This window comes from Centrocercus urophasianus, unplaced genomic scaffold (assembly GCF_019232065.1).
Source record: "Centrocercus urophasianus isolate 14NV4802_14NV808 unplaced genomic scaffold, USGS_Curo_1.0 seq_21, whole genome shotgun sequence".
NCBI classification, from domain to species: Eukaryota; Metazoa; Chordata; class Aves; order Galliformes; family Phasianidae; genus Centrocercus; species Centrocercus urophasianus.
The window spans coordinates 2911646-2927451 of record NW_024884767.1 but is presented as its reverse complement, the minus strand read 5'-3'; the positions used below and the strand labels follow the sequence as shown (position 1 = coordinate 2927451).

General features: G+C 37.5%; 1 protein-coding gene across 1 annotated transcript in view; it reads left to right on the top strand.

Annotated features, from left to right (window-relative positions):
- EDIL3 (EGF like repeats and discoidin domains 3) overlaps positions 1 to 15806 on the top strand; it is a 270179-nt gene that overhangs the window by 79511 nt on the left and 174862 nt on the right. Inside the window, exon 2 of the mRNA XM_042822916.1 lies at positions 2607 to 2735. Within this exon, the coding sequence (XP_042678850.1) occupies positions 2607 to 2735 (129 nt within the window). The remainder of the gene's footprint in view (positions 1 to 2606; positions 2736 to 15806) is intronic.

Below are 15806 nucleotides of genomic sequence, written 5' to 3'. Positions count from 1 at the left end.
GAATACAGTGGTTTATCTTTTTATCTTTCATATTCTTTTTCATGTTGCATAAATGAGATCAGGGGAACAAGAAGTCAGGAAAAAATTAATAAACATGTTCCCTTTCACTTTAATGAGAATATCCATATGGATTAACATAACAAGTGTTTCCCTTCTAGGTTTTATTCAATTTATTTATTTAATTAAAGCCAAGGGAATATAGTTTTCAGAGCAGTCAGTTCATAATGATTATTCTTTCATGACCAAAATGCCTAAGTCATATGGATTCCAAAACAAACATTCATGGCAGGCCAAATAATGAAATGAGCACTGAGCTGAGAAGTCTCAACTTGTTTATATTCAGAGAGGGAGGAAAATGATTTCTACTTATATGTAGTCCTATGACATGGAAAGATGCTGTTGACTCTTTTCAAATAGCTGTATGTCAAATTTAGCTGGAAAATATTCAAGATGTATGTGTTAATACCAAGAAGATGGATCCACGATAAATCACTTTAATGAAGGTAATTTGAAGTTGACAAATTGAAATTTAAAAAACTAACGATCAATAAAAAAAATAAGTATTTTTTTTCCATGGATGTGTAGAATTTATAAAGTTTCATACATCAGTTAAATTACTTAAGTGATTCTTAGACAATGCATGAGGCATTGATCTGCTGTCTGTGAGCCAGTGAGGTGTAGGAAATCTGGGCCTCCTCACTATTACTGTAGCCCGGAACATATTAAAATGTTACTACTACTGACATAAAAATGGATTTTGTATATTTCTTTCTACAATTGCACAGCAAAAGGCAAATTTTCGATTTCAAAAGTATACCAAGTAAGATACTCCTTGGGTTTTAATAATTGCCCGTCTGTAGATGTTCCTTAAAGTTGCATCTGCAAAACTGTTGCAGAACGAAACAAGTACACAAATTGCTGGTACTTCTAAAAATGATACTGAGCATATTGTAGAATAACAACAACATTCTGGAATGGAATATGTTACCTGTAAAATGATGCAGTTTTGTAATAAATAAAATTATATGGAAAAAAACCATATATTTGCATATGTGAGCAGCAATTACTTCGATTTACTTGCAGGATTATATACCATATAATTATACTTAGAAGATTTCAGGTACCAGATAGTACTACATTTTGGAATAATATATTTAAATGTTAGGAAACTCACTTTTTGGAGATCTGCTATTAAGCTATGTGGTTTGTATTCTCATGGTTTATGTCATGCTATATTGCGTTATATTGTGAAATTAAAATATGGAAATCAATAGATCTCATAAATCTGTCTTACAAGATGAAGTGTGAGATAGTTAAAAAAAAAAATCATCTAAATGTGTATCTAAACTTCTGAGGAAAAAGTACAAAGTTAAGTCTACACAAAGAGGCATTCTTTGGAATTGCTTCCAATTATCTGACTGGAAAATGGACAAAACATTACCTCGTATTGTTCTTCCTGAATGGAAATGTAAAATGCATCATGTTTAGGTACCTGTTTTTCTGGGAAATAGAAGCTATCCACGAGGCTGTTCACTCACAAACATTAGATCAGATCTCATAGTGACAAAACAAGTATTTCAAATGTTTTCAGCTGATTCAATCCTGTGTTCGAGCATATTTCTGGATCTGCAAGAAGCTATGATTCTCTCAGGGTGTTAGAGGAGTTGCAAAAGTTGGACAGGCACTTTTTTTTAATATTTCCTCATGAAAGCTGTTTCAAGTACTATTTGATAATGTATTGCACATACTAGTAGTATTGAAAACATATTCAAGTGTTGAGCATATGAAGCTGCCCTGTGGTACATCTTCCAGAGTTTACATCTTTCTGCTGTTGATCACCTTGATGCTAATTGACTTAGGAAGCTGTCTTCATCAAAAAACAATTAAATGACTAGCAAAACCTGCTCATTTGGCCTTATTTAGGAAGACTGAAACTACCTGCTGTGCCTGTGCTGGCACAGTCCAAAGAAATCTTGAAGCATAGCTAGTGCATAGCATGACATAGTTTTGAAGTAGAGCAGTTTTTTTTGACTGACTGTTTCACTCTGCAGTCAGAACAAATGAGTTGTGGAAGAACTCTGTGAACTTCCTTGGGATGTGGAGTGGACTGTGGAGGAACACTGGACATCTGTGAATGCCCAAATCTTTGCCGTGGTATTGATATAGGTCTCTGTGTGGAGTGAAAACCTCTCTGGAAGCACAGTTTAACTGTAGAGCTAGAGTAGTTTAACTGTAGCTAGAGTAGATTAAACATCATCAACTGAGTGCAACCTTACCATTAGAATTATGTAGCTCAAAATACTTCAGTGGCTTTACTTTCTACTGGTGAACTTTATCCTGAAGTTAGGTAGAGGTGATCTTCCAGTGTCTGATAAAAAATCAATGTAAAAGCACACTGCTGGCCTAACTTCTATAGCCCATGCAAAACAGTACTGTGGCATGCCTCAGCCTGATGTGTCCTGATTTAGGAGTCCATATATCTGAAACAGAAGATAATATAACCAAAGCCATTCCTCTCCATTCTGAATCACACTAAGAATACTTAGAACTTGTGCATAACTTCTGCAGAGTTTTTTATGAGAATCTTTTCTTCTTTTAACCCACAGGGGACTTGTGTGACTCCAACCCTTGCAAAAATGGTGGCATCTGTCTGTCAGGGCTGAATGATGACTTTTACTCATGCGAGTGTCCTGAAGGCTTCACAGATCCGAACTGTTCTAGTGTTGTGGAGGTTGGTAAGTGCAAACTTTAACTGATGGAATGGTGTGAATGCCTTGTTAATCTCTAGTTAACCGATCAGTGATTTTGTCCACTCCTTTTTGTGTAGTGTTGTCGTTGTTGCGCTGGTACTGTTGTTCTGTGTCATAGATAACTATATTGTAACTAGTAGGTTGTTAACATGCATCTTCTGGGTCTATCTGCAAAACATATTCATCCAGAAGAGTTCAGTTCTTTACTTCAGAAAGATAAAAGATCATAATAGTAATTTAAAAGGGCTAACATTTCTCAAAGAACATTCTAATTAAAGATTTTGGTATACATTCTCGCTGATGTCAGTGATCTATTGAACGTTTGGTTTCTAATAGTTTAATGGCTAGGTCCAGTCAGGGAAGAGCAATTAGTTAAATAAGTAAAGTTACAGAAACCATGTAGGAGAGACTAACATAACATATAGTAGCTGCTTATCTGAATTTCAAAACAATTATCTAGGTGGAAGTTGCAGTTAATGATGATGAACACATAGAGTGCAAATCAAATGTGTTATGATGATGTGCTTATGACTAAAAGTGAATGTAAATATGTTTAGAAGCTCTAAAATGTCCAGCAGTTTAGGTCCGTTTTAAGAAAAAAAAAAATAAAAGTGCAAGGGAAAAGATGGTAGACAGCTCTTTATGCCATTCAGTCATTCTCAGAAGAGTGTAAGAGCTGCAAGCTGGTCAGTCTCCTATGACGTGCGTAATCAAACTCTATAATCAAAGTAGCTCTAAAGCAGGTATGATTTATTGAGTGCTGCGCAGATACCGGGTGCAAAGGGGTTAGATCCTCCTAACTTGCACACCATCAGGAAAAATCATGCTACAGATAAAGGCTGAACCAATACTTAATGAATAGTTTTCCCCAAATTCGGATACTTATTCATTACACCCCCAAGAGTTCATTAGCATGCAGACCCTCCCCTCTTGTGTGTGCGTAGTGGGTTGTGGGATGAAGATTTGTCGTCTTCCTCGCGAAGGCTTCTGACCTTTCTCACTGTAAACTTCTGACCTTTCAGGGGGGCATCCCCCCAAACCGTTTACTTCTTGCCCTGTCGACATCTGCTCACTTCCCTGCCAAATGTCCTCAGGCTGTTCTCAAACCCTTATCTTTATGGCCTTCGTCCCCCTCACTATCTCGACCCAGTGTCTGCCATTCCTTGTTTTCTAACAAGCTCTACATTCTTGCTTCTATAAACTAACTATTCCCCTTCACCTCCCTTATTCTCGGTCACTGTGAAGACTTCTTGACATTTTACTTCCACTTATGGGGCCCTTCCCACCTTTCACGTATGTTTTCCTGAAGTAGTTGTAAACATTCACAAAGCAGAACAAAATATTAGACAATGCAGTTTATATAGGTGTATTTTCTACATACATCTTTGGTGTAGTCGTGGGAGTTAGGATAGAAGGATAAAATTCACTGAAGAGATGGCATTGTCTATCGTATTTGTTCTTATTAGGAAAATAATGCTGCAGCTAGAGTGGAGGCTCTGTGGCATTACTTCCTGTCTAAAGGCTTTGCATGCCCTCTGTACGTTTCTTTTGCTGACAGCCAAAGTATTTGAAAGCAGTACAACCCTTCAAGTATTTCACATCTTATGTCAATGTTTGTAATTTATCAGCCTAGGTTACATTAACATGCTTTGGCTGATGACAGCTGAGTAGAGCTCACACATTTTATTTCTGCCAGCTGTCCTGTAGGACACCAACCTTGGGCAAAAAGGCAACACCAACAACTGAGAGCACTTACTCCTACAAATATTCTTGAAACTCTAGGAGCTAGACTCAGCACCTAGCTAACACTGTGGCATTCCTAAATCTATGCAGTTTTCATTTCTTAATAAACAAGGCTATCCAGTTATATCTGAAGACACTCTTCTAAAGGCTAAGTATGTCCCTCTCTGTCATGAGATATGGCTTGCAGGACTGGATTCAGGATCCCACAGTTGCTTATCTTTTCTAAAAGTGACACTTCAGTTGATCTAGAAGTGACTCCTAGGTCTCCACAGTGCAATTTTAATTATGGCAGATTGGGTGGAATATGATTCCTCTGGACATAAGTTTCCCAGAAGCAAGTGTAATAGTTCCTCAAAGACAGTGACCAATCTACTGGAGTAGTTAGACACCTATTGGACTTGCTCTGTCTGAAAAGTATCGATATAGTAGCTGGTTATTACCTAACATTTGATTTGCTCAAGAATATATTTTTTTTCTTGATACAGCCACTAAGAAACAGCTCTTGGGTCCTATTTCCCATCCTTTTGCTGGCTATGTTTATGAATGTTTGTTTGTCCTGCAGATACATACCACACTGTCCATAAAATGGCAGTGAAATGGGTTTACTGCAGGAAAATTTTGGATTTGTCATGCACTTTGTTGGCAGAAAGTTGCACTGTACATAATGGGGAGGATGCTGAGGATGCCAACAGTGGAAGAATTTGAAGTTTAAGTGTATTGTGATAATTGCTACTGTAATTTACTGTAATTTACTTCTACGGATTAGCAGGGCTTTAAAAAAAGCACATATTCATAACTTAGTTTTGCAAACAGTTCAGACAAAATATGAATTAGGTAAACAGAGTAAAACATGAGCAAATGGAGAACTGTAAAGTGTTAATAACAGTGCTTATGCAGGCAGAATATGATGTAGGTCACTCCAAAAGCAATGCCTCCTGTTTGTAATAAAGAGTACAATAGCACTATTTGATAGATCAAATTCTCCGATACAAAGCATTATTTTTCAACACAGTCATTACCATTAACTATGCATTAGCTCTCCACCAACACATGTGGTGGCCAGCAGTGAAGGAGGTGATTGTCCTCCTCTGCTTTGCCCTCATGAGGCTACATCTGGAGTAATACATCTGTGGCATATTACTAGGGCCCCCAGCATGAGAAATGTATGGAAGTGTTAGAGTGGGATGAGAAGATGCCACAAAAATGATCAGAGGGCTGGAACACCTCTCCTATTAAGAGGCTGAGGGAGTGGGGCTTGTTCAATCTGGAGGAGAGACCTCGTTACAATCTTCTAGTACTTATAAATAAGAAGGAAATCATTTTTGCATATGGCTAGGTAATGATAGGAAAACATAGAAAAAGGATCAATTTTAAGCTAAAAGAGGGAACATTTAGCTTAGATGTCACTGGGAAATTTTTCACTGATAAGATAGTGAGGCCCTTGCACAGATTACCTAGAGAAGCTATGGATGCTCTGTCCTTAGAGGCATTTAGGATCAGGCTACATGAGACACCAATTTGTGTCTGATTTAGTGGTTATGAACCACACCCATGGCAAAGAGGTGGAAACTAGATGATATCGGAGGTCCCTTCTATGATTTTTAGCAGCAGTGAACAAGAGCCTGTGTGCTGTAGTCATAAGAATCTGCAGTAGTGGAGATGATGTACAGTTGCACAGCTGCTACAATGGCATCACTGTTAGAATAATATTCCCACACTGTCTGTCTTTCAATGTCCTGAACAGGTGAAAGTGAAAAGGTCACAAATGCAGACTATGTGATAGATGTAGTAGGAAAGTCCAGCCAAGACTGGCAATGCACTCCACAGTCTTCACATTTGGTACAGGACCAGTCATTATCTTGCTGGAAGAGAATGATTGTCTTCTTTCTTAGCCTGACTCTGGAATTTGGAGTCTTTGGCTCAATCAGTTCTGTGATATGGAGGTCAGATGGTTTGGTCAGGTTCCAGGAAATCTAGAAGGATCACTACATCCCTATTCCAGCACACTGTACATCACTTTACCTATTCTGCGCCTTTAAATTAGTCTTTGATGGGGAATTCACATATCACCACTGCACAGAGTGTTGTTTTCGCTCCGGCTCATAGTGGTTTCTCCTTGTCTCATCACCAGTAATGATGTGATCCTGGAAACTGTCACTTTCAGCCTCGTATTGGATCAATAGGTTTTGCCAAACTTACATGTAGTGTTCTTTCTGTTCCTTTGTGATCACTCATGGGCCCCACCTGACACAAATGTTGTGATATTCCAGTATTGCCACCATCATTTCTATCACATTGAAGCTAATATTAAGCTCTCTGTTTGTAATCTATGGGTTCATGAGGATGAGCTGATCAAGATGCTCTACATTTTGTGGTGTGACAGCTGTGCATGGTCACGTGGAACATGGCTTTTCTCTCACAGCACTGATGTCACTGCTGGAACACACCACTCACCAACTTACCGTGCTCACTTCCACTGGTTGGTGTCCACGAACATTCAGCAAACATCAGTGACTGTTAGTGTGTGCCTTTTTTTCTACATGGAGGAATTCAGGGACACACCATTGCTCCACATACACTTGCATGTCATATGCCATTCTGTCAGGCTGCCCCTGTGCTGTCATCTGTCATGTGACAGTTAAGGTGTAATGAAATATTGGGTAGAAAGCTTAACTTCTACTGCCACACCCCAATATTTGTCTCTGGCATCCTGGGCCGACATCATAAAATACCAAGCATGTATTTTGAAGCAGCTCTCATATACAGATTTTGTTTACAATTCAGAGGTAGAAGTAGAGGGAAACACTGGTTAAGTAAGAGATTTGTAAAAAAATTCCATATTAGTTTAAATACAGTGTTTAACTTATGTTTGACCTTTGTAATTGTACTAAATGCATCAGTTCAGAGATACCTGTTATTTTTTTTTTTTTTAATTACTATTATATTTTTAAGGGAGAAATAGGAGAAAAAGTAACTTTTACTTTTACTAAAAACTGGCCTAGGCTAATCCAGCATTGTCTTCCTCTGCATGGTGTAAACAACCGAAAAACTAATACTTCCAATTAGTATTCAGGTTTTTTCCTGTGAAGAATACAGTGTCTGGTAGACTCCGTGAATTCAAACACTGGAACATTCTAAATAAAGAAATAAATGCATGGTGGGCTTGAGAGCAACCCAGGTATTCAGGACCCTGAATGATCGCTTTTGCCTAATGTTTAGTAGTGGATGTAAGAGTGGCAAAAATATGCTAACAAAGGCTACTTCTCTTTGGCTTTCTAATGAGCTAATTATTTTAGTCCTTACAATCTCAGAAATGTTTCTTGATATTTTCCTGTAGTTGAAAGCATCAAGTTGGTTGAAGGTATTTAGCATGTTGAGAAGTATTGAGTAAGAACAGAGTAGATTGGGTAGAAGAAATAAGGGAAGAGAAATCGATATCCATCCTGCTCCCTTAGGAAGGGCTGAACAACAATAATGAAATGCAGTAGGGTATTCTATGCAACCTGTCATTAGATACTCCAATTTTAGACATTGTTGGCTCATAGTGATGAGATATTGTTGATCTCTGAATGCTAACTGGAAGGTCACAAGCTTGCAAGGAACCAATCTCAGACAGGAGGATTTCAAAGGAAGAGACAATAGGAATTTTACTTAACCTAGAATCGCAGATTCAAGGTAGGGAGATTAAATACTTACACAGACATCTCTACTGTGAACTACCAAGTTACAAGACATCTGCGTGAGTGTTTCAAGAATGTAACTCCAGTTACATTTTTTTATTATCACATTAAGTTAAAATGCAAAAGAAGCCAGTATAATGTTAGCATCTTATTTCAATATTGGTGGTTTCTTTCTTAGACTTTACCCATGGAACGTCATCCTGACTCTTCTGCCATAGCACTCCAGTATTTTCTGATCCTAAGAATTTGACTGAGCCTGCATAAAACAAAATTGCAATTCTGCCTTATTTTCTGCTTCTTTACACTGAATTCTATGTATACAAAGTCATGTTAAAAGAATTGAGATTGAAAGATAGATCTATACTATTATCCTGTTTGTACAGCCACAAGATTCCAGTGCTCAGTGTACCCTAACAGACTGTAAATATTTGATAAACTGGAGGAGAATCAGATAGAGGCAAGCAGAAGAAATTACCCTGTGGTTCTTCTTTTCAATACAGTACATCCTCCAGTGAGGCAGAAAAGGATTATCTTAACAGATAAGAGTAGAAGGTAATTATATTGTGCTTCCCAAATAGTAGGATCTTTTGCAAAGCTAATAAGGACACTGTGGCCTCAGTTATGCTCCTGTATCTTTAGCAAAATGAATTTTACCTTAAATTGAAAAGATTGACATATAACATTTGTGTTGAATTGCCTTAGAGACAGTGAGTTGACAGACTTTACATAATTTAAATAGCTTGCGAGTAATTCTCAGAAACCATGTAAATTACAGACGTACCATAACCTGCAGGTGTTGCATACAATTAATAAACTCTTTCATACGCATTGTTAAGTAAAACTATTAATGTGAATCCTAATCAATATGAATAGTCATTGAATGAAAAGAAGCTTAGTCATGGAGATTACACTCGGAGAATAGAGTCAGTGTGGCTGTATGCATTGAAATAAGACTGGGAAAGATGTTCTTTAAACATGCAGTCTTATTTTATTTGGTGTGTGCACAGAGACAAACAAAACTAGAGGTAAAAGTTAAAGGGTAGCTAAGTCTAGTATACCATAGGGCTATTAGTATGTTTCATGAATGAACATGTTCTTCACATTTGGAAATTGAACAACTTAAAATTACTCCATTTTGGTCTTCCAGGCTGAAATTCAACAGTCATTCACCAGAATAGACTGGTGAACATGTTTAGTTTGTGTAACAGAGCCAAGAGGACATTAGAAGAGAGCCTGCAACAATTCCAGCCCTGCATTCAAATAGGCCATCCGGATTCTTTTATAAAGTGCACCTTTGGTATCAGATCTGATTGATTATCACCAATGAAGACTTCTTGACAATCAGTGCCAGTGCTTGGCTAACCACACAGTGAAAATACCAACCTACAAACCCACCGCTCTTCCTCAGTATGCTTAAGTGGAATTCCCTGGAAATATTTTTCATCCCATTCTCACTCATTTTTGGTCCATTGAGGAAAACTAAGCTCTGTTTTCTTTATTTCCCTGACGCTTTGCTACTCCAGCATTAACAGTCCCAGTTCTCCTAAGCGCTCCTCATTTGTGAGATGCTCTAATCTGTTAGTAATTCTAGGCAAGTGAACATCTCCCTCTACCTATTGGCAGTGCTCTCATCTCAGTTTGACCAGAGTACTGGTAGTTATTTAGACTGTGGACCCAGATTTCAGAATGTTCTCTCTGGTGTGTATGTGTATTGTCAACCAAACTGGCTCTAATTGTCGCTATTGTGGTAGTGTGTAATCTAAATGATTTACCCACTGTCAATCTCATTGTAAGAAGACTTTATGTATGGTGAATTCTTCTTCAGTAAGAGGTCTTCAGGCCTTGCTTTTAAAAATGAGTATTTAACATTTGGAAAAGTTATAAAGTATCCACTTATGATATTTCTTTTTCTTGCAAATTGTTTCAGCAGTCCTGTTGAAATAAAAGTGGAACTGTGGAGTAGTGAGTGTAGCTGTATTTATTTGTGTATAGGAAGACTTATCAGCTTTTCTGACGAGTCTCTTCTTGGAAAAGAGTGAGATGTAGTGGGAGGGGTAAAAAACAAATTATTCCTTGCTAGGCTTTAGTTGTGATGCCTGTTTGTTGTCTGCTGATTTCTTTCCTTATGGGGTAAGAGGGAAAGTGCTGGTTTTCTTCAACAACTACTTACTGCTGCTGAGTTCTTAGTAACAGCTGGATTTCCTCTTTTGAGAAATGGAAAAGATTGTTAAATGGAGCTCCATCAATGTAGCACCTGAATAAAAGAATCTTTTTTTTGTTTATTTGGGTTTAGAGGAAGATATGCCCAAGATAATTGCTGAAGTTTGAAGTGCACTCTTCTATTACTTTTCTTATAATAAGAATTGGCAATATGACTAAGGACTACCAACCTTCCTCTTAGTAAAGCTGTAGCAGTTGTCATACATTCAGTATGTTGATGACATTTCTCACAGTGTTCTGTCCCAAAATCTAGTGACCATAGATCCATATCTCTCTTGCAGCAATTTTATGTAGAATTGATTATAGGACGGAATTTAACAGGGAACGCGTTAGGACACTCAATTCATGAGGAAAGGTTTTCATAACATATGGAATTCTACTGAAAGTTAATCAATAGATATTAATAAAAATAATTTGATTAAGTTTTAATTTTTAGCTTCTAAGTAGCCTGTAGAGTGCATGCTACTCAGAAATCTAAACTGAGTAAACTAGTGCAAGAAAAAGGACTTAATAAATGACATTAAATGCAGATCAGAAAAGATTTTACAGTATAAGTAATAATGATACTGCAAAAACTGTTGGCTTTGCTGTAGATTGCTTGTAAACCTGTTGTGAAAGTATAATCTCAGGTCAAAATTGGTGAGAATACTAATGCAGTGGATATTAGGTCAGTGTCAGTAAGTTGAGTGATCTGTGAAACATTTTATGTGTGAGTTATGTATGATCATGTTCATATAGACTGAAGCTAATACCTTGTGAAGAGAACCTCTGTTCTTGGATACTGAAGTTTAAGTTCACTGGGATATTGTCTCCGAATAACAGAATGGCTGAGGTTGGCAGACACCTTTGAAAATCACCTAATATGACTCCTTCTTCTCAAGTGCAGCCAAACTGCGCAGGTTGCACAAGTCTGTTATCTAGTCAGGGTTTTATATCCTCCACAGGAACTATTGTGATGAAGACTCCACAAAATCACTGGGCTACTTGCTCCAGCATTTGACCATACTAAAAATTAAAAAGTTTGTGTGTGTGTGTTAATGTAGAATTTCCTGTTTTCTAAGTTACACCCATTGCCTCTTGTCCTTGCACTGGACATCACTGAGATTGGCCAGGTTTCATCTTCTTTGCACTCTCCCTTCCGATATTGATGTATGTGAACATGGTCTCCACTGAGTGTTTTCTTCTTCAGTTCCAGACCCTTCACCCTTCACCCTCATATAAAAGTTGCTTCACTCTCTCTGTGGTCCTTTATTGAATTTGTTCCGATAGGTCCATCTCTCCCTTGTGGAGAGACCACGCTGAACTCAGTACTTCTAGTATGTCCCACTAGCGCTGAGCAGAAGGAAAAGATCACCTTTCTCAACCTCTTGGTCATACTCTGAGTAATACTGACAAGGATTCTGCTACCAATTTAAAAAGAAGATGATTATGTACTCCTGAGTTTAATCAGGACATACTCTTTATACAGCATCCTGAAGCACGTGGCTAATCTTAACAGTCTGTGTAGTAGCATTAATCTCAAGATGACCATCCATGATAAGTGTGAAGTTTAGCTCCCTTGTGAAAAGTATCCTGTCAAATAAACGGTATCCTGAAAACCTTATCCTTTTTTTTTTTTTTTTTTTTTTTTTTTTTTTTCACTTACAGCTTTATTATTTGAAAAGATAGAAAGATAGACTGGCAAGGAATGAGTAGTCATACACTTCAGAGCATTTGATAAAAGAGCAGTGCAATATACTGAGGGAGATTTTGTGCATTCCTGTCTAATTCAAAAGACAAAGTTGAAACATCCAGACTTGTTACCAGAGCTACTGCTCAGGATTACATAAGTATAAAATAAATAGATAAATGCAAAGATAAACAAGGTTAATGAGACCAAGGTGGCCTGCTAAATTTTCTCAGACTGTTTTCAATGGAAGCAGTGGAAGCTCTTGATAGTAAATTGAGTTTTTATTAAAAGCAGATGCCAAGTGTTGCATAGAAAAATTTTCAGAAAACCATGTATGTAGGTCATGGAGGACTGTCACAAAACGATGAGGTGTGGACTCTCTACCCAGGTGCCATTCAGTTGGAAATTCCGTGTATGTAAGATTTGCTCCAGAAACAAGACTTAACAGACTGCAGATGTGATCTACCCCAGCTATGTTTATCTGAAAAGAGGTCTCACCAAGCACTTATTTATTCCCATGAGATAAGTCCATTTCCACCTGTTTCCTGTATGCAGCTGACAAAGGTATTCCCCTGGTTTTAAAGGTCGAAGTATAGATAGAGAAAAATCAGAGTGGTTTCCTGAGCAGTGTGATGTATCTGGATTCTGAAATGTTAAGAACTGGCTTCAAACAAGTAAGTACAATAAACAATTATATTTTGCCAGATGTGGCAGTGAAATAGCACATAAAAATCTGCGAAAAGCTTATTTTAGCAGCCAAGGAAAATTGCTTTTTGGTGCGTGCTCTAACATTGTCAGGAGAAAGAAACGTGCAAATAATTCAGTGGCTTTTATAGAAAGCAGTTTTTTTGGACAACAGCTGTAGCAGATAAAAACAGCTGAATTGAAGACACATTGAGACACATCAAGATCTAATGAAATAAATATACTGATACACAATTGTATGAACATCTCACATACACCAGAATCTCCGAAATAGACCAGCTGCCTGTGAGACCTGCTGACTTCGCTGCTAGGTTGTTTAAACTGAACATCCATATTATGTCAATTTTGTTGTTCAGAATTTTGGTGGGTTTTTTTTTTTTTTTTTTCGTTGTTGTTGGTTGTTTTTTTTTCCCCAGTGAAAAAAATAACTGTAGTTTCTAAAAGTCATGCAAGCTTTGTTCAGAAGAATTTGGTGTTTTCTGAAGAAGATCATGTTGTGCGTATCATGTGCTCATTAGCTGCAGCATTGAGCCAGAGTTTTTCTAGACTCTCTGGTTTTACAGAATTCTTGTAAAAAGTCAAATGTTGAACATACTTCCCATCCCATCCATTTTTCGTGCATATGTGCATGTATTTAAAATTTTTTTTTTTTTTTAAATTGCTAGTAGAATTGGCTTTTTGGTAGATGAAATCTTCGATACCGCATGCCCTCACAGCTCAGAAGGCCAACAGTATCTGGGCTCCATCAACAGAGGGGTGGCAGCAGGTACAGGGAGGTGATTGTCCCCCTCTACTCAACACTTCTGAGAACCCATCTGGACAACTGCATCCAGGGGTGGGGTCCTGATTACTAGAAACATGTGGAGCTGTTGGAGTGAGTCCAGAGGGATGAAGCACATTTAGTGGTTGAAGGAGCTGAGTTGTTCAGCTTGGAGAAGAAAAGGCTTCAAAGAGACCTCATAGTGGCTTTCCATTTCTAAAAGGAAGCTTAAAAACAGGAGAGAGACCAACTTTTTTATGGGGTCTGACAGTGACTGTACGAGGAAGAATGGTTTTAAACTAAAAGAAGGGAGATTTAGGCTAGATGTTGGGAAGAAATCTTTGCTCAGAGAGCGATGAGACCCTAGCACAGCTGCCCAGACAGGCTGTGGATGCCCTATCCCTGGAGGTGTTGAAGGCTGGGCTGGATGGGGCCCTGGGCAGCCTAGTAGGTGGCAATCGTATCCAATGCAAATTGGATATAATCTTTAAGGTCCCTTCCAACCCATGTCATTCTTTGATTCTATGATTGTTTATATACACTATAATCTGCCCTTACGTATGATTTCTGTGTGTGTGCCTTTATCTATGCTGACATTAAATCCAGGCTATACAATTTCTTGTCTGACTCCTAGGAGAATGAAGAGTTGCAGAAATTTTGATATTTTTAAAATACACTAAGAGCTATCAAGGAGGATTACTTACTCATCTATTTTACTGGAAATTAAGTGGTAGCTTAATAGATTTCTTTTCCTGTTCCTTAACTTTTTTGGCAAATGTATATAGTCTTGATGCTTTTGAAGAGCCTCGATGACATAATTTATCATAAAATGTAGACTTCAGAAATAGATGTTCTTAAAGTCCTGTTTCAGTTTGTATTCTTATTTTATATGATCTAGTGTTCTTCTGGATTTTTATTTAGAAGGTTATGACTCAACAGCTTGGAAATAACTTGCTAAAATAAAAATGCCAGAAGGAAGCTGATTCTTTAGCTGCAAAGGCAAATTAGTCTTTAATTAGATGATAATTCTGGCATCCTATGAGATTCAGATTAGAAAATTTTAGACTTCCTAGGCAAAAATGATCAGATGCAAAACCTGATGATGCTCAGGTTAATGCAGTTTCTAAATGCACTGCACACTGCAGTTCCAGAATAAGAGATAAAAATTAGAAGCTGAATATTGAGACTTAGAGACAGATGGATTTTACTATACTTTCTTCTTCTTTTTTTCCCCTCCAAGTTATTTTCCAGATGTTTCTCTGCAAAACTATTTATATAAAAGGCTCATTAAGCAGAGTAAAATTCATCATCATTTGGAATCACATTTGCCTTTTTTTCCACGAGTATTTTTAGTTATATTAAAGTAATGAAATAAGGAAACGTTCTTTTAGAATGCTGATTCTATACAGAGATGCTGTTGGTTCTTACCTCCTTTTCTTTTATCCATTATTAAACATTATTGTGTTTGGAAGCAGAATAATAAGGGTGCCTAAGTGTTATTTGAATAAACTTAATATTTCTAACTCTTCCGTCTTTATTTCAAATATCTGTTAAGGCACTTGCAAGATCTGATCTTTTCAGTAATCTGTTCTAGATAAGCACTTAAATGTTTAAAACAGTGTGATGTGTCTGCTCCATTTTCTTGACATCTCTTCTGTGAATATTTGGAATAGTGCATGAACTTATTATGGTTTTAAAGTGGAATATATATATATTATATATACCGTCTTGAATGAATGTACCTTGTTCTTACATTAAAGACTGAGAACTTTTGGTGGAAGTGGACACAGCTCTTAACGCAGAAAAATAATGCTGCTGTATCCCACATGATGTTTTTATCTTACTTTTCTCAGCAAGAGTCTTCAAGATTCCCATTTTACCTGGATAAGGAGAGTAGCTAAAATATTCTAGCTCTTGCTGTTTCTTGTGTAGGTGTAGTTACAGGAACTTCCTCACAAGTTTATAGTTGAAAGTTCAGACTACTGAATAAAACTAGGATTTGTTAAAAGGAGTAAGACAAGGCTCCCACTGTCTTCTCTTCCTAGCAAATGCTCGAGGATCGTGGTTTGGGGGAGTGAAATGGCACCATGTACACCCTCAACTTCTTTTCTTGGCACACTGGAGAGGTACAACCATTCCAGTGTGGCATGAGTTCTTAGGTTGTTTTTTCTCTCTCCAGCTCTTTTGTGCAGTGACAGTTAGGCACCTTTTTTCTTTTTGTTTTGGTCCCAGATTGGATAATGAATGCTTAAATAAAATGTTAACTGTTTTAGCACATG